General features: G+C 40.2%; 2 protein-coding genes and 1 long non-coding RNA gene across 7 annotated transcripts in view; 2 read left to right on the top strand and 1 right to left on the bottom strand.

Annotated features, from left to right (window-relative positions):
* The first annotated feature begins 1,098 nt into the window (after positions 1-1,098).
* On the top strand, positions 1,099-11,901 carry LOC128449219 (syndecan-2). The gene is made up of 5 exons (XM_053432284.1): positions 1,099-1,398; positions 6,801-6,933; positions 7,962-8,143; positions 8,573-8,879; positions 9,005-11,901. Exons 1-5 carry the CDS (start codon positions 1,312-1,314, stop codon positions 9,166-9,168), a joined length of 873 nt encoding a protein of 290 aa, XP_053288259.1. The 5' UTR covers positions 1,099-1,311; the 3' UTR covers positions 9,169-11,901.
* Positions 2,071-14,358, bottom strand: LOC128449220 (uncharacterized). Its single transcript, XR_008339853.1, has 3 exons — positions 13,650-14,358; positions 12,291-12,444; positions 2,071-3,644 (listed from the first exon to the last, which is right to left on the bottom strand). It is a non-coding gene; the product is annotated as an uncharacterized LOC128449220 (long non-coding RNA).
* The window catches only part of LOC128449217 (carboxypeptidase Q), an 18,202-nt gene continuing 12,220 nt past the window's right edge, over positions 13,312-19,293 (top strand). The window contains exons 1-7 of one of the 5 annotated variants that reach the window (XM_053432280.1): positions 13,312-13,471; positions 13,706-13,854; positions 14,266-14,337; positions 14,433-14,648; positions 14,768-14,884; positions 14,971-15,178; positions 15,948-16,155. In XM_053432280.1, the coding sequence (XP_053288255.1) occupies positions 13,713-13,854; positions 14,266-14,337; positions 14,433-14,648; positions 14,768-14,884; positions 14,971-15,178; positions 15,948-16,155 (963 nt within the window). In that variant the 5' untranslated portion in view covers positions 13,312-13,471; positions 13,706-13,712. The other 4 variants (XM_053432279.1, XM_053432281.1, XM_053432282.1 and 1 more) reach the window with 4 other exon arrangements.

The following is a 19,293-nucleotide window of genomic DNA, read 5'->3' as shown; positions in this document are numbered from 1 at the left end:
TGACTTTTGTTCGTAGCTTGCTGCTATTTATTCCAAATTGATAGTCATGCTTAACGTAACAATCTTTAATATTTGTAAGGTAAACAGTAGACAATGGTACAGTTTACCTAATCATTAAGGAGAGTTTGTACATTAATCCATTTTGAGAGACGGCAAAGAAATAAATATAGTAATTGAAGAAGTACTTAAATCTTTTACTTAATTAGTAGTACTAATATCACAGTATAAAAATACTCCAGTAAAAGTAAAAGAGCAAGATATATATATATAACCCACCCTGTGACTGAAACATATACTAACACTGTTGTGTCAGTGTGTAAGCAGTGTCTTACTGTTACTCTTACTATAAGTTCTTGTATATGCAGTCAGCTTTTTTAGTTCAATGGTCACAAGATGAATCTGGTGCATCCTGGCATTACCAGTGGGAAGGGAACATGACTTCTGATACACAAACCTTTGTTCATGTTTTAAGTTTTCCTGCTTTCTCTTTGTCCAGTCCCTTGGGGCCTCGATTGGAACCTGCATGTCCAACAAGTTTTTTTTTCTTATGACTTTAGAACAAAACTATTAATGTAACATTTTAATTGGAATAGTAAGTAGTCAGAACAAATTTCATATATATAGTTATTGACAGATAGATGGATAGATGGATAGATTGATGAATAGGTCGATGGATAGATGGATAGATAGATCATACGATGGACAGATAAATAGATAGATAGATATATAGATAGATAGATAGATTGATGAATAGGTCGATGGATAGATGGATAGATAGATCTATCGTTGGAAAGATAGATAAATAGATAGATAGATAGATAGATGGATAGATGAATAGGTCGATGGATAGATGGATAGATAGATCAATCGATGGACAGATAGATAGATAGATAGATAGATATATTGATAAATAGGAGACATGTACCACTTCTAAGCATGTGACTAAGTGTGGGTGTGTGGCTGTCCATTGTGAACTCTCCCCCCCTCTCCCCCCTCTCTAGCCCCCTCCCTGGGGCCCCTCCTTCTCCTCCTCCTCCTCTTCTCATTCCTCAGTGCACGTAACGTCACGTTGTGCTGACGTCACCGCGGAGCCACGCTGCACCTCCAGTCCAAACAACTTTTCCAGAGGATCCACATCACAGCGCGCGTCCAGAGGAGCCGAGGTCCGACCGAGAGAGAGAACCGAGAGAACCAAGAGAACCGAGACCAGGACTCCGCCGAACCACTTCACCTCACCTCTCCCTCCAGTCACTTCAGTTCTCTGCTCACCGCTCGGACGCTTCCCTCGAGCCGGCCGTTCGTCCCATAGATATGGTTCGTCCCCTGGGAGTTAAGATGAGGAATCCGTGGTTGTTGTTCCTCGTCGCGCTGGCTACTGGGATTATCAGTGAAAAAAAGGTGAGTGGCTTTTTTTTGGGTAAATTGAGCTTTAACTCTCAAATTGGACCAAACTGCCTTTAGCTAAAACTTGACTATTGTTCAACTCGATCATGTTGAACTTGTTTTTTATCCATTAGTTCGAGTTTTGGAACAAATTTATCGTCAATAACCGTTTAAAGGAGACCACGTTTAAGTATTCTCAGTTCTTTCAGTTTCTCATTCAGGTGGCCTTAAATATAGTTATTTTTAAAGAAAAAACACGTATACATAATATTATACCTTCCTGGTTTGCTCGGCATGTTTATTTTTCTAAGACATTCTCTGTAATTGTCACGTTCGTCTACCTTTTTTTTCTCTCAATGTGAGAAAGTGAAAGCTAAACTAGCTCAAGCTAACTGTTGTCCTCCAGGAAGCAACAGTATATTTACTCAACAGATGTGTTATTTGTTGGACAAATCCAGGCTCTGCTGATAACTCAGCCTCAGACTGTGGCTCCGGCCCAAGTTCAGGCGTCCAGTTGGTGTCAAGTTCACACAGGGCCAGAGTCTGTTCAGCCTCCAGCTCAAACCTCCGGACCTGATCTGCATTCATCTCCCACATCACCTTTTAAATGTCGTGATTTGCAAAGGTGAACTTTTCACAAGGATGCAAATGACAAGACACAAACCCGAAAGACCCCCCTGCCTCTCTCTGCCCCCTCCTCTCCACCCTCTGTGCTGTGAAGCTGGAAATGACAGGCTAAACCAGAGCTCTGCACATTGTCACAAAAAGTGTGAAAAATATATCCCTGCTGCATGATCTACTGACTGTAGAAGTCCCCAAACTGAGAGCCAGGGAGCTGTGACACCTCACCCGGAGATGCATGGTGTTTATGATTTATGGTCTGGGTGTTGTGAAAGGGAGAGGGGCTGAAACCTGAGACCCTCCTGCTGGATACTTGTTGTGGGGAAAAAAGAAAGTGCACACATGCTCTATAGTGGAATAAACACAGTTTGCCACTTCTTTGCATTCGAGGCCCTGTGAGCTTTAGAATATACAACCTCTATAAACAACTTTTTTTTACTGCCATGTGATGTGTTCCCTTCTGTGATCCACATACGCTTTGATTCCTTCTAACTTTAGGCAACTAATTCACTGACTCCGGTCTTAAATTGCTGGGTGTGATGGCTTACGTCACGTACTGAAACTGCCTCTTGCTCCTGAGTGCGGCCGCAGAGCTGCTTGTTGAGTCAGTCGGTGATATTGCTCACATCTGAGGAGATGAGTGTTCAAACAGGCAGGCAGCTTGAGAGCCGGTAGTTGTGTCATTTTCTGGATGGATGACTCACGGTGAGTCCCACCGGGCCAGTCCAGGCAGGCGCACGTAGTTTTCCAATCCAACCAGAAAAGGCAGCAGGAGGAATGTAAGTTAATGATTATCTTCATGCTGCATCTAAAGCCCATTAGTCAAACACTGACACAACAGGAAGAGCAATTTAATAAAGTGGGGTCCAAAAGTTCACTTTCCCAACATAAGAAATGGCTGAATGATAAACCATGAATGTCAAAATTGCTGGGCTGACATCTCTTGATGAATTACTATACAATGTGGTGAACATGAAGTTTCATGTGCTCTCAGTTAATCAGTAGCACACTTTCAGTCACAACATATAAGCAGCAACACTGTACTAAACACATCTGTTTAAGCATCCAGACTATTTCTGTGGCATTTTTGTGACTTTGCTGGTTGTGTCTGTGTTGAAATCTCCCCATGTTCTTCAGGGGCTTTCACAACTAGATCTTAAAAGATTTGTTACCCAGTTAAGAAATGTTCAATCACATATTGAATGTCAGGGGACTCTGTGGCGACTAGGATTCTTTAGTTTGGGTTCAGCAGAGTCAAAACATCTCAGTTTTCATGTGTGAAAGACAACAATAGATCATTTTCTTTTACTTTTCTATTTGTGTTCCACTTTGGAAGTACAATGTCCGGATCTACAGAGACGGGACCAAATATAAAATGGTCTCCCTTCTTGAAAACGGTCACTTTTCGTCCTTTGAGAAGCATCTACAGGCTGTAATGCCATCACAAGACTCAGGAGATCGACTTCATGTTAAGGGGGGGGGGCGTTGTGTGACTCGCAGCCTTCGTCAAACATCCTCCCCCTCGAACGCAGTGCGGCCCTGCTGCTCTCCTCGATGTGATGACAGGTCTTCTGTGTGCTTTTGGCGATTACACAACCTCATTCTTGACCCGGCTGCTCTCTGGCCGACTTCTAGCTCATCTGGGAAATACGTAACTTTAATAAGTGTCAGTGCAGCAGACTCAGAAAGAAAAAAAATGTTGATTACAGATTCCCTGTTGTATTTCTGCAGTGTTTTCACGCTGTGACCTTGCGGTTTCCAGAAAAACTGTCTTCGCTATGACAGAGCACCGGGATACCAGATGGTCATATACAGTGTGGATGTGTTTGTGCACTATATGGTCATGTGGATGTTTTCCAGATGTGTGTAACCCCTGAGTGACTGAGTCAAGTCTTCCAGTAAACCCCCAGTAATAACCTCTGGGGATGGACACAGAGCCTGATTGTGCCTGATTCTCATTTGACTTGTTACATTGTACGTGTGTTTGAGAAAAGCGGCGTTTAATCAAATAGTCGATTAAATTTATTCATATTTAGTCAATAAACATTTTGATACAGAAGCATTTGATCAAGACATTTATCAAGCAAACCAAAAAAACCTTCCTCTTGTTCCAGTTAATCAAATTTGAGGGCTGTTTATTTCTGTGTAAACTGAACATGTTTGAAATCTAGGAAATAACAAAATATATTAAACATACGATTATACGATGTTTATTTCACCAGTGACTTTGTGTACATCTGCCATTTTGTGTATTCATTCATACTGGAATATGTCAGTATTAATGGTGACAATGATTTCAACCATACGGCCGAGCCCGATGTCCCTGTGTATGGGATTTAGTTTTCAAAGTAGTGTAGTAAGGGGTTGAGGCTGTGTGTGTTTAAATCCATCTGTTCAACACCACCTGAGGTCACAGTAGGGTTGGATGTCATTGCCTTATAAGGGAGTCTCGATCCTTTTTAGTTTGTACATGGTGTGCTTCCCTTTCTGTGACGATTCAGTCAGTACAGACCTGAGCTGAAATGCTTTCTTCCAGTTCAAGAGCCCAGACACACAAGACCAGTGATGTCCAACTGGGAGTCAAATATGTATAATGTTACAAATGCTACCTTCGAATGTCACATGTGAAGTCATGTACCTGTGTACCTATTATTACCATTATTAGTAGTAATTTAGCAAACTTTTACACATGGAACGTAATGCAGGAAATTCAAAGGCTTAATGGAAAAGATGAGACTGTTAATATATACTTTTTACTCTAATGTATTATACATATTCAAAGTATAAAGTTACAATATAATACAATCGAATGACCAATGTACTTGCGTTTCCTCCACCATTTAAAAAAAACGTCGGCAAACACGTCACAACTTGTGACCTGGGGAAATTCCTAAGTCTGAGGTCATGAATAGCTCAAGAGAACATAGTAAACATGACCCCATTCGAAGGCAGCACTACTTAAAAGACAGTAGATGGTAATCACATTTGTAGCAGTTTGGGCTTTGTGTGTTGTAACACTGTGTGTGTCTGTGTGTTTTTGTTGTGACAAGCCCAGCATCTGCTTTTGTAATCCCCTGCCTGAAGATGGTAGGAATGCGAGAAGCCCGTCTGCTATTTCAGTCAGTTTCGCCATGATGTGACTTCAACGTCCTTTTTTGAAAATTTATGTTGATGATTTTCTGTTTGGCCTGTTTCACCACTGTGTGAACATCTGGTTGGTCTCCGAAGGGTTCTCTCTTTACATGTTGTTACATCTCAGGTAGCTCAAACCTCAGATATCACAGGCTCCATTGTGGAAATGTAGATTGTCCTGAGTTTTGATTTAGTTTAATTAGCCCAACAATACACAAACCTGTAGCTTGCTGATATGTTGAAACATAATTTAAGTGTTGGGTCTGCAGTTACAGAATAAAGAACACAAATCTCAAATCTGTAGAACATCTGATTCCCGGCTCATTGTCATTCCAGTCTAATCATGTAATTTGAAATATTAGAAATGACGTGCAGAAAGACCGTCATGCCATTAATCACATCAGATACTGCTGCCCACTGAAAGGTTGTATTGGAGAGGGAGCACAGATGCCTTAAGAATGTATTTATACCTTTACGTCTCTGTGGTCATATATATTGCAGCACAGGACAGAGGGGTTCACCTTCTCACGTCTTCTCCTCTGTCCTCAGCACCTGTTTTATTACCAGAAAAATACAGTACTGTCCCTGTCTCTCCCCTTCGTTTCCCTTTCTCCAGTTTCCCCCCCTTTCTCCCTCTCTCAGCACCTGTGTTAGTGGAGGCATAGTATACATACCAGACATACTTCAGCTCTCAATGGGCCATATTCATCCGCGTGTGTGCGCACGTTTCTATCATATGCTACCTTTGGGGACAAATTCCAGAACAAGAACCAGTCAATTGGGGACGGCTCGTCCTAGAGGGGTCAAAAGTCTATGTTTGTGTCGGTGGTTAAGGTTCGCAAAAGTCTCCAGGAAAAGACTGTACATCTATGTAAAGTCCACTGTCTGTCCGACTCCTTATCAGTTGGTTTTACCGGATTCATGTGTTGTTCATGTCTGGCTGAGCTGTTCATTATATCACCTTATGTCTAAAGTCATTGGAGCTCATTTTATTCAACTTCAGACAAAGTCGTATTTCATCAAGCCGATGAATAACTTCATCTATTCGAGTACCTCATCTCTTTGGCTGAAGTTTTTATTATATGACCAGGTCTTTTCAACAAAGAGACATGAAGGGTTTTGGTTTTCATCACACTCTTTGTGGAGTCCTTGGGTTGGTGGGAAGATATAAACCAGTCTTTCCGTGTGTGTGTGTGTGTGTCCACTTGTCTGGTCTGTGCGTTGTCTTTTGAAGACTGCTCTATCTCTCCCCCTCCCTCCTCCTCCTCCTCCTCACACACGCTTAGATCTCCGCTGTCTGGCTCTGTGAAGTTTCACAAATTACTGCCACAAACATGTGAAATGAGCAGGAAACAAGCCTCTGTCTACTGTACATGTGACACTATGGATGGGATACACTCAATGGTTAAAATCACAGAAACCAGTGGATGCTCATTGTGGCATATGTGGCCAGCTTAGGTTACTGGTTGTGAGAGGTATGGTCTTGCTGCAAGACCGTAGAGATGCTCACGTGTTTTCAATTAGTGGAAGGAATTTTGCGAGTGAGAATGAAACAGATTTTGGTGAATCTATGTCTCCACCTCACCTTCTTCTTGGTTAGTATTTCTCTCTTTCTTGATTTAAATGAGTAATAAATGTTTTTCTGTCATTTCTCTTCCCTCCAGCTTTTGGTCTCCTCCCAGTCCCCGGCTTCCACGACAGATGACATGTACCTAGAGGGCCTGACATCAGGCGACCTCCCTATAGATGACGAAGATAGAGAAGATGATGGCTCAGGCTCAGGATCTGGAGACTATGGTAAGGAGACTAGTCTAACGAATGTCCCTGTTTTGTAATTATTTAGTTTTTTACCTCTGCCAAGGAGGTTATGTTTTTCGTCTGCGTTTGTTTGTCTTTTAGTTAGCAGGATTACGCGAGAAACGACTGGATAGATTATAACAGAAGTTGGTGAAGGATGTGGTATAAGTCAGGAAAGAACCCGTTTTGGTGCACATTCGGAGCGGGGGGAGGATGTAGTAGTTTTATTTCACTTTTTCTAACATTGCGAGATCGTTCATTTTTTGACATTTCCCTTGATATTTCTGAGAATAATTCATTCAATCTTGGTTTAAAAATAAGGCATGTTTAGGGGTACTGATATTTATGAGTTTGTGCAATTTGGTGCTGGTCTAAATAAAAAGTTGGATCCGATGAATTTGTGAGGACTGTTGGCAGAGGTATGCACTCTACTGAGCGCCATTCTACTTGACATCTTTAATGATTGAAACTGTTTTTGTTCCAACTTTAAATTTCAGTTGTAAGATGCAGTTCTGAATTGAGGGTTCATTAATCAATTAACACATTCAAACCCTTTTAGTCTGCTCTAACCCTCCAATCAAATGCCCTCAAATTTCCATACAAGCAGCCCAACAGTTTTCCATTCACTGTGTTTTTCCTAATCTACCATCAATCAACCCAGTCACACATGTCAGAAATGAGCAATGCTATTGTAAAAGTGTCTGTAAGTTGAGACACAGAAGCCCTCACTGTGTGCCAGATGTTTGTCCTGAGGTGAATCAGGTGGGCTTTTATTGGGAGTCCACAGATACGGTCTCTCTTTATTATGAATGACTCACTTCCACACCCACTGTGAATGATGTGCTGGAACATTCAGTTCATTCAGAACATTCAGTGTGACCCTAGTATGCTTCCCCTTAAATGTGGTATAATGTGGTAAATTATTTTAGGTAATAAAAGTCATGAGTTGCATTCCTCCTACATGTTAAAGAACTGCTTTGTAGAGTTCAAACAGAGCATTTACTCCAAAATCTGTTCCTCTATCGCAGCTTTCATCGACATCTCAGATAAAGAGAAGTTACTCGAGAGGTTCCTCAACTTCTCTAAGATCCCAGTCTCCAATGAAACCGTTCCAGTGCAGCCGGAGCCAACAGCAGATTCTACTCCCATCCCATCAACCACAGCAGGGATATTGATACAAGTCAGCGGTGAAGACAACAGCGAAGAGAAGGTAGAGGGTTGCTTTTCCTTTTATTTAACTCTGTATCTCCACGTTACACAATCTTAATGGATTGGGTCCCAAAACAAACCACCATTTACCATAGTGATGTTATGATCAATAATAAAGGGTCTGCATCTTCAATGATTTTTTTAGGATATTGTTACATGTATTTATCTGCTTAACTCAAAGCTCAAATATACACCATTGGAAACTTTTTGACTTATGATGATGGGAGTTTAGTACAAGTTAATACTAACTTCTTCTGGAAGGTGTAACAGTAAAACTAAAAACAAGGACTCATTTAGTTTTACATAATGTGTAATAAGATCCATTTCGTGGTCTAAATTTTGAGAACTGTTAAGTATTTAAAACCACATGATGTTTTTTTTACTGTTTTTCAGTTTATCAAGCTTTTAACAAAAGTATATGTTCTCTCAGATCTCTGCTATTCTCCCAAAAGAGGACCACGACTTCTCCACGGACCATATCGCCCCCAGCGCCTCCAACAAGCCTCCCATTGAAACCACCACAACCGAGTTCAGCATTGACATAAGTGTAACCAAAGAGGAGGACAACAGTCTGGATACTACCTGGGACATTTTCGAAGAGGGTTCTGAAAACGTTTTGATCAAGGTTGAGGATGACAATGAAATTCGGGCCGCTGGGCGAGGCACATCGAATGAGCTGCCTGCCCCTGAAGAGGTGACGTCTGAGAACTTGTGGGAGAGGACAGACGTTTTGGCAGGTAAGGACAGAATTTTACAAACTCCTCTTCATTGATGATGATGATGATGATGATGATGAATACTTTATGAATTTATGTCTTAAAATTATCAAAAGATATATGAATATTCTTTATGTCCTCTCCAGCGGTGATAGCATGCGGAGTGGTTGGATTCCTCTGTGCAGTTTTCCTCCTCCTCCTCCTCGCCTACCGCATGAAGAAGAAGGATGAAGGTAGCTATGACCTTGGAGACACCAAGGTTTCCTCAACAGCCTATCACCAAGCGCCCACCAAGGAGTTTTATGCCTGAACTGACCAAGAGGGACTTTAAATGCAATCTGTCGCCTGCCAATCAGGGCTGAAAATGGATCTATAAACCGCTGAAGACGATTCCTCTTGTTGAAGTTTGAAGTCAAGCGCCTCTTCTCTTCTACAGTGCTCCATCGATGTTTTTAATTCTTTCATCTTTCTTATCCTTTGCCATCATTTCATTTTTTCTCTCACATATTCCGGGGGGGGCTTTGTGAAGAAGAAGTGATTAGACAACAAAAAGGACTATTCGAAATAGATTCCTGTAATTCCATCCCAGTGAATTGGACATTTAATTCACAGCCTAAATTTTAAGGAAATAATCTACTTTAAAGTATCGATTACACTGTGCCTTTAAACTGACATCATTTTTTTAAGCTGAAGCACGTGTGGGCTTGGCTTGGTTCTGCATTACAGACGGATCGAATGTCTCATTTAGAGTAACTGGAAAGTCCAAGCTCAGAGAAACAACATGAGGCAGTAAATGTATAAATAGCCTTAACATATGGGATTATTATAACAAAGAACCTTTAAACGTCGACACCCTTTGCCCTTTATGTGAGGTCAGGTCTGCTCAGTTTAACAGCTTGCATTGTTACATTTAATTTTCTGTACGCTTTGCTGAATTGAAGATTTTATGTCACTATGAAGAATGAATATGTTTTTTTTCTCCTTATGCTGCCCAGTATTGGAGCGAGAGATTTTGTTACTCTGCAGGTACTTACTGTATTTTTTGTTGTTATCCCACATATGTTTGATACCTGTACAACTGGCCAAATATAAATGTTCTTTATATGTGTTTTGGGAAAAAATATTTCTAGTAATCTTTTTTCAAATGTGTTTGCATATTATGAGATTATATTTCTGTAAGCAAAGAGATTTCAGTCTTTTCATTCCACTCATACAGTGTTGACCTTGAGCGGGTAAAAGCTCCTCAACCTGGAATCTGTCCGACAAAAGAAATATTTTCAGGAGTTTTTTATATTTGGTGCAGCACATGTGGGACAGCGTTTCTAAGGTCGAGCCAAGGTTAATCACTATCATTCACAAGCCATAGAAGTGACCAGTGATGTCTGACACGAGCCAAAGCACATTCCTGTCTTGTCAGCTGTGCACCGTTGCAATGACGGGTTTGATGTTAAAGGGGCAGCGTCAGCATCTATTGTTTTCTACAGTCAGTTTTTTCAAATAATCTTCCTGCGTGTCACAAGCAGTGTACACCATCGGGAGTTTCCCTACTCTGTAATGGTGACAGTGCCAGTCTGAATGTTACCATGTCAGGTTTTAAACAGGTTTCCTAATTCGAAGTCTGTACCTCAACTAGTCAACCAGAGGCGTGTTGGGTCTATTAGAGCTTTCATAAGGACACAGTTAACAGGGCAGTATTTCCTCCTGTTAGCACATGCTTTTTAACTTGTGTATATCATGTAAGAAAGTGTATTGAATGGAAATATTCGGGATTTGCATCATGTGTAGGCTGAGGAATTTTATCCAGCTCCCTACTGCTTATATTGTGTTAAAGAGGAACACTTTTTACATCGGCCTCAAATTTACATTGGAGAAATGTCTCGAAGCTCTGTATGGTGGCCTTACATTCTGAATGGATAGGTGACATTTTGGTTCACAGGAGGACAGGGTTGTTGATACGAACCGAGAGGTAGGGGTTAAGTGGTTAAACTATTACTTGACCTGGCATTAACACAAATTCTTATCAAAACGACATTGATTTCAGAGTTTGCCCTGAGTTTGTTGACTTCGAGTTCAAGGTTGATTAAGAAATGTTAAATCGATATTGGCATTTCCTCGAAGGACTGTAACGGCCATATTTGTTCGGTTATTTTGCGTTGTTAAAGCTCACTGCCCAAATGTTAATGTCTTTAACAGTTTGATTACCTTCATGCCACATCTATCTTTAATGCTACTTAAGAGTTTTTTTCATGATATAACTGCCATGGTCATAATAGATTTATAACTGACTTAATTGTAGACTGAGTGCAAATGAAGACTACCTATTTACTATGGCTGGAATAAACCGGACGATCTGATCACTGACCCAAAGTGACTTACTGTTGATAACGTGACTTTTACTGTTCACTTGAATCCTCAGTGCCTTTGCAATTCATTGTCTACATTAATGCAGTATTAGTGTCGTGCTTTGACCTTCAAGCCGTACAGAAATGATCTGTTGTTCAGAAATAAACAATACCCATGAGGTTTTAAGACACTGCAATGCTGGCAATCCAACAGACAATAACCTTCCTCTTCTTTTATATCTGTAAGTTGATTTGATATGTTGATGTTACCATAATTTATATGTATTAATTTATACTTGCATAGACTATAGTCCAAGTTAGTTTGTCAGTGATAAATTGGTATTGTACAGTATTTACTCTCGGTCGAAGCCTCTTTGTGCCTTCTGCTCAGTTTGTTTGATTTTTTTATATTTGTTTAACTTTAAGTTCAATTTGATTTCAATATCCTTTTTACCCCTATAAATGGCTTTTAAAAAAGGATAATAAATAAGTTTATTGTGAATATTTTGCAGCTTTACTGTTCGTTTTCATCAAAGTCCAATGAATTGATTGAAGCCTTGAAATAACTAATAAACACAGACAAAAGGGTGAGGACCAACCAAAAAATCAATAAGACCTTCATGTATGTGCATACAGAGAACCATGTTGCTGAAATGGTGTATCTTATGAGGTTCTCTACTGAATAAAAGATATGGCTTTAATGCAATGCTGAAACTGTCATTCTTTTGGTGTGGGATCATATGTTCCTTCTTTGCTCTTGGACACACACAAGACAACATTTATTCACTGAACAGCATGTTTGCTGATGCTCCACAATGTCCCTCCTACTTTCTGCCCTTTCATTAACTTTATCATTCAATTTTTCCTTTCTACTGTGTCCTCATTTGGCACTCAGGTCACAGATTCACATCCGCAACATATAATTTTTCTATAACCCTGATTAAAAAAGCAAAACCCAAAGACTCAATAATAATGTCCTTTGATAATTCTACATTTGGTCAGCTGCTGGTAAAAGCACACAGATTTGGGTTTTAAGTATTCAAGCACCATTTGTTTGCACAGAAGCACAGAGAAAACATTTCCTACTGACCTCAAGAAATATCCTCTCACAGGCGTAGGTGCCAGAAAGAGAGGCAACGTGTGAATGGAGCCAAATGGTCAAGACGTTTTCCAAAACCCACTGATGCAGAGAAGAAAAACACAAATGGCAGAGGAAAGAGGAGGCTCGTGAAAAGCCGGGTGTCCTGTATCATCATGTGAAAAGCAAATGGAAGAGAGAAAACTATAAGTCACCATGAATCTGATCATTCCTTACAAGGGCAGTCATTCGTTGCGCATGCAATTGACTGCAGATGAATGACGGGAGTGTGGGTGGGGAGAAAAATTGAAACGTGGGTGTGATGTGCTTTGTTTTTTTAGAGTATATACAAAACATTTTCTTATTGTCCATTGTACAAAAACAGTAAAGAGTTATAGAGTAATATTGAAAAAGTGCATAGAGCATTATCAGGATAACATCTTCTCCGAAAGCTAACTATGCTTTTGTGTGACATTCCCATTGGAGTTATAGCTGTAGAACAAGTACAAACTTGGAGAGCTCAACACTTGATTTGTACTTGGTTTACATTTGGAACTTCATATTTTGTTTTGTCTACATCACTTTTTATTAAATGTAATAATGAAACAAGACAAACAGTTACATGATTAATATTGCTAAAGCGTTCATTTCAATTGTAGATCTAAGTGTGTGTGTGTGTTATGTAAAAAGTATGTAATAAGTATTATTATATTAAAAGTATGGCAAGTATCTGTTTTTGCCACACAATGTAAATGCAATAGTGTAATTGTAATATATAATGTTATGTATAATATACATGTGTTATATATAATATGTTATGTTATGTAGCTCCTAACTGGTAGTCCTCTGTTGGACATTTAAGCCATTCAAACTAAAAAGGAGAAGACAAAACGGCCTCAACTAATTGAACATTATCTATAATTTCAAGTTAGAATTTTTAGAGAGATTCATATATAAAAATAAGATGTTGCTTTTGTTTATATATTGAGTTACTTTATGGTGATATTTTCTATTCTTAAAAAGACTGTGCTTTTATTGTGAAAACAGACAGGGGGGAAGTTTACTGTCGTTGTGCAAACTGACGTCACGTGGAAGGAAGAGTTTAAATTCCCGATTTTTAAATCCTGTAGCTTATTTCACTCTTAAATCTTGTAAAGTGATTTTTAACAAAGACACGGGCGTTGGCCTCAAAGGTTTGTGCTTGTGTTTGTTATTTTATGGACGTTTAGAATAAATGAATCATCAAGTTTTATCGTTACTGTTTGTGTTTAACCTGAGAATGATCCAACTATACAACATAGTCTGAAGAAATAGTCTTTGTCGATCATGTAGAAGTGACCGTGTTGTCGTCATGTGAGTGCAGCTATTAACCTTCTCCTTCTTTGTGCAGACAGGGCTTCTCTCGCTCACTCACTGGTTTGTCTCAGTCCACAGATGATGATGATGACTCGGGAGGGGGAACAGTTCTTCCTCCACTTCCTCCTCTTCGTCGTGCTGTCCTCTCTGTGTGCATGTCACCCTCACTCTGCTCTGCGCAATGGTTCCACAGCTGCATCCAATCACACTGCAAGAAACGGTATAGGAGCTTCCCTTACATCAGCAGTTAAGATGTTTCAAAAAAAGCCCGTGCATGAAAATCAGAGTAGACATCAGTTTGTAGTCAGTGTTTTCTGGAGCCCGACTGATGTGGATTTTTGTGCCCGATGCCAATATCGATATGAGGTAGCGAATCATTTTCAGGCTAGAGGGGGGAGAGACAAGGAACAGTTGTGTAAGCATCATGTTTCAGCTCTGACAGACTAGTTGTTATATATAAATATAAATACAGATATCGAGATGACTGTGAAAGTCTCATATCGTTGGATTATAGCGACTTATCATAAATCGGTTGAGCTCCGGTGTTTTCTCTTTGAATGTTATAAAAAGCAGTGGTACAGAAATCAAGTGGTCAAATATAGAGGCCTAACCACTGTCCTTTCATTTAAAGATTATGTTGATCCTGGAAGATACGAACCTATGACTATCCCCAGCCTTTTATCACTGGATCATTTTGAAGACGGTACAAGTTCTACCACCACTAATTCATACTGTACAAAGCTTCTTTTTCGAACTTGCGGATGTGACCTGCCTTTCTTTGTGTGTCTTTCTGTGCAGATTCACGTGTAGCAGCGGAGGTAGCAGGTTACGCTGATGTGGCAAAGAAGATCATTGAACTGGCTGTGTACGGTGCTGCCCGGAACCGCTCTTACGGACGCCTGGCCGACTTCACTGACACTATAGGGAACCGGATCAGCGGCTCACACAATCTAGAGATGGCTATCAAATACATGGCCAATGCTATGACGCAGGACGGGTTGGACGTCCACCTGGGTGAGTGCGTGTGCAGTTTGCTGGTATTGAAGAATCTCTTAACACAGGGCCTTGTTCGTCCTCTGCTGAATGTAAGTGGTAAGTTTATTTGGTGTCCTCCGGTGTGGTTTTGTCTCCAGAGCCTGTTAAAATCCCACACTGGGTGAGAGGGGAGGAGAGTGCAGAGATGACTTTGCCAAGGGCCAAGAGTCTGGCTATACTGGGCCTGGGCAGCAGTGTTGGGACACCACCTGAAGGTAAATCACTGTATCCAATCATTTTAATCATGTGCCATCCACGCCCCTCTCACTCCTCCCCCCCTGTCTCCCTGTTACCTCTGCAGGTATCGAGGCAGAGGTGTTAGTGGTCGAGTGTTTCGAGGAGTTGAAGCGGAGAGCCAGCGAGGCCGTCGGCAAGATCGTGGTCTTCAACCAGCCATTTGTCAGCTATGGGGAGACGGGGAAGTACCGATTTGTCGGTGCCTCGGAGGCATCTAAAGTGGGAGCTGTGGCCTGTCTAATTCGATCTATCACCCCATTCTCCATTAACAGGTATCTAGAGTGGTTGCAATTAACAGATTTTTCATGCATCTTTACCTTCCTTTAGTACCACTACATTTCCTCAAACCATTGTGTTACATGTTCACTTAGTTTTTATATTTTTTAAAAGAAAAAAATAATGAGAGGGGAATTGATCCACTGATCCAATCAAGGCATTAGGAAATGATACACTTGGCACTTTAATGGAACTTTAGTACTTTAATTCATTGTTCAATGTAGTACTTTGGTTTTGCTTGAGTACATGTTTGTCTATTTATTTGTACTTAACTAAAATGTGTGCTTACAATCCATCCATCACTGCTTACTTAATTAATTTCCCTTATTTCTGAAATTATGTAATTAAAGCATTTGATTCTAATTGAGATCTTTTAATTAATAGACGTATTGGTTATACCACAGCGCAGCATATTTAACTCTTAGTAATATGGTGTATAGATATTTGGTATATTAATCGGCAGCTGCCAGCTCACCGCATATGGAGGCTTGAGCCCTCCTGCAGCGGCTCTGGGTTTGTTCTGAACCGGCCGTTTGTGGCATGTCTTCCCCTACTCTCTCTTCCCATGTCATGCTTTCTGTCCAAACAATACAAATATCTGAATATCTTCACCAATGAAATTGGCCAACCAAGGACAGGGCCGTCCATCTGTCTATGATATAAAAATAGCCTGAATTCTAGTCGTTTATCCCCAGTTTATTTTTGATCGAATACTGAGTGTTTAGTCAACAGTAACATTTCAGTCTTTGTCTTTCTCCTCTCTAGTCCTCACACAGGCTGGCAGGACTACCAGGACGGAGTGAAGCACATCCCTGCAGCCTGTATCACCGTGGAAGATGCTGAGCTCATGTGGCGTTTTGCGCAGAGGGAGCAGAAGATCGTGGTGAGACTCAAGATGGGAGCCAAGACTCTGCCGGATGCCGACTCCTTCAACACTGTGGCTGAAATAAAAGGCTGGCAGTACCCCGAGCAGGTAGCACCCACTCCCACTCTCACAGTGTTTTAGTTTTGAGGTCAATCTGGTGGGTGGGTCTTCGAAGTAAATAACTACACTCTTGGAAGAAAGACTGGGATGGTTCTCGTTTCTCTGAGTTTTCTCTTCCTCTTTTCCTTAGTTCGGGTTAAAATGTATTTTTGCTGAGTCCTCATATTCCCTCATATATATAGTTAGTCCTTATTGTGCCAGTGGGTGTGTGTACGTGCTCTGAAGCTTGGCTCAACTGGAAAAAGGAAGAAATGTCTCTTTCAGTCAGTCAGTGCGTTTCTATGGAAACAACAGTGTATAAACATGTTTTTAAAATAATCCAGGAATTAGAAGGTTTTAAAATTCCCATAAAGTATTCCTGCGTTAATGATTCCCTCTGACTCTGACTGTATTCAATTATTTATATTATAAACCTGACATTACTGCTTTTTTCCTACATCACTGCATTTTTTTCCTGCTCTGGCCAGTCTAAACAACTCAATGAAAATTATAGGCCTGCTGAAATTAACCCATCCTTTTATGGTATGAGCAGTGTCAGTTGTGAACACATGGTAATGTGAGCAAATTGAGTGAAGATGTGGGTACTAAGCTGCTACCCCTTCTTTTTTCTTGGGTAAAATATATGGCCTCTCTTTGTGTTTAAATGTCATCGTCAGGCTTTGTAAAATGGGACTAATCAGCTGTGTAAATGTGAATGGATGTAAACTCATGCAGGAGCAATGACCTGCAACCAGGACAAAGTTAATCTGATTCTAACAAGCACTGTGCAGAATGTGTGGTGCACCCCAGGCAGGTTGTCAGATAGACAGACAGACGATGTGCAAATTATAGCTCGAGTGTTTTTTTCACTGGCAGTCTCCTCAGTCCTAGAACTAAAAGGCAAATTATGCTCTAAATCAAAAGCTCATCACAGCTCAACATGGGTGACCCAGCTCGCAGCTCTGCAGTGAAGTGTCACACACAGCTGCTCGGCCCTTATCTGGATCCTGCCACATTCAGCAGGTACAATCTGATCAACAGATATGGACCCGCTGCACAATGGTACGCAGCGTTTGTGAGAGTGACCCTATGAAACCATTTAAAAATATCACACTACTGGTTGTAGTCGTGGACCAGTCACAGCAAACAAGCCAGACATATGTATTGATAAGTGTGTTTACAAATTAAATTATTGATCTATAAACACGTAGGCTGCGTTCAAACTCACACACTACTCACTATAGTCCGCCATATAGTGAGTTTGCCTTTTTATAGTCTAAATGTTTAGTTATAAATTTAGTATATATATTTATATATTTATGCAAAGAATGAGAGAAAAATGGTAAAAGGATGAGAGAAGAGTGCCGTATGATTCTCTGAATTAAAGGAATGAATTAAAAAGCAGCTGATGTGACTCAGTAGAAGGCGACAAACAGGAAAGCCTTGTTTGAAAAGAACTGTAAGTTGTAGAAGTAAATGTGTTAAATTAATTAATGTGGTAAAATTTGGTCTGTATAATATAAACTGACTGCAATTGTTATACATCGTGAAACAGTAATGAAGTATTTACCTGTGCACAGAAAATAACCCAAGGGTTTCTTCTTTACATTTTGCAGATAAGTTTATTATATATTACTCTAGTCAGGATTGTCTATACAGTGATTAGTAGGGAGCGAATCAATGAGTGAGTTCAGACACCTGCATAGACCATAATTGCACAGTAATAAATATTTCATATTTTAATGGTCAACAAATAAGAAGAATTACAAAAATTATTTACAAATATAACATGAACCCATCAAACCAAAATTTAAACAGATTTACAAATTTAACATTAAACACTGAATACATGCATCATTTAGAAATACATCAATGTATTCATAAATAAATAATTAAATTTGAAAATAAGTGAAGATGTAGGTTATATAGAGAATTGAATAATCACGTTCACATACGAAGTTAAGAATATAGATCTGAATAAGGCTTTTAACAGGATAACTTCTTAACATTTGCATTTCATTTCCCTTCTGCACTTCCTCTTCCTGTTCCATGACACAGTGTATGCCGAAAACAAGTTAGAACAATGCAAATGAGTTCAGGGATGTTTGGAGCTCTCTGATAGCCGGGGTGCTAGGCGGGTGCAGCTCTCTTACCTGTCAAAGGGCTTGGTAAAGATGTGGTTATGCCAGAGGGACTAGAGGAGCAGATTCAATTTGGCTTCCTAAGAAAAAAGCTGTCCAGAGCTTCCGTGTTGCCGCCTCAAAGTTGTCATGTCTGTCTGAATTAAAGTGGAAGAGAAGCAGGATTTGCATTCAACCATTCTCAGGGACGCCCTATTAGTCTGTGGGGAACAGAGACTGCAGCACAATGGAGGAGACGCTTCTGGTTTGACTGGTTAAACAAACCGAAAGAAAATGTTTCCATTTCTATGCATCACTTTCAAATTTCCAATGTGTGAATTCTGTTGTATACTGTAGTAATGAGTAATGAGCACTTCATTAGGAACACCATGCTAATACTGATTCTTCTTGGCAGCCTAAAACTACGACTTTATTCTTGAAGATGTATGACTTTTTTTCTCGTAATACTACAACTTTATTCTTGATTTTAATTTTTTTTCCATTAAGTGGCCCTAATACTGGGGCAGATACTGGACGCCACGTAATATCTGGCAGGATAGGTTGTGTGGGCAGATGAAAGTAGATGGTGTTTGCTCTGGGACCCTTTACGGGAATGTGACTGCATGAACTGTATGTGTGTAATCCAGCCTGTAAATATTAGGCCTGCTGTTCCAACAATTGCAAAACTTCAAAAGTCCATGATGTCCAATCCAGCCTGTAAATATTAGGCCTGCTGATCCAACAATTCCAAAACTTCAAAAGTCCATGATGTCCAAACACAAGATTTCTCCCTTTGATCGCCAACAGAGAGCACAGACTGGATCTGCTTGGTGTTACAGTAATAACAGTATGTCCGATTTTTTTCCAGAGCTCAGTTTATGTAATCTATATGAAGGTCTTTACAATGTGCCGCCTCCATCTGTGGAAGAAGAGATAACTGAAAAACCAGGCTTGGATTAGAGGAGCAATGATGTCAGTTATTACTATTTTCATCTGGGCACCAAAGATTGGTCCCTCATTATAGAAA

Source organism: Pleuronectes platessa, chromosome 10 (assembly GCF_947347685.1).
Source record: "Pleuronectes platessa chromosome 10, fPlePla1.1, whole genome shotgun sequence".
NCBI lineage: Eukaryota > Metazoa > Chordata > Actinopteri > Pleuronectiformes > Pleuronectidae > Pleuronectes > Pleuronectes platessa.
Note: the sequence above shows the minus strand (reverse complement) of the source record. Positions and strands in the feature narration are given on the sequence as shown.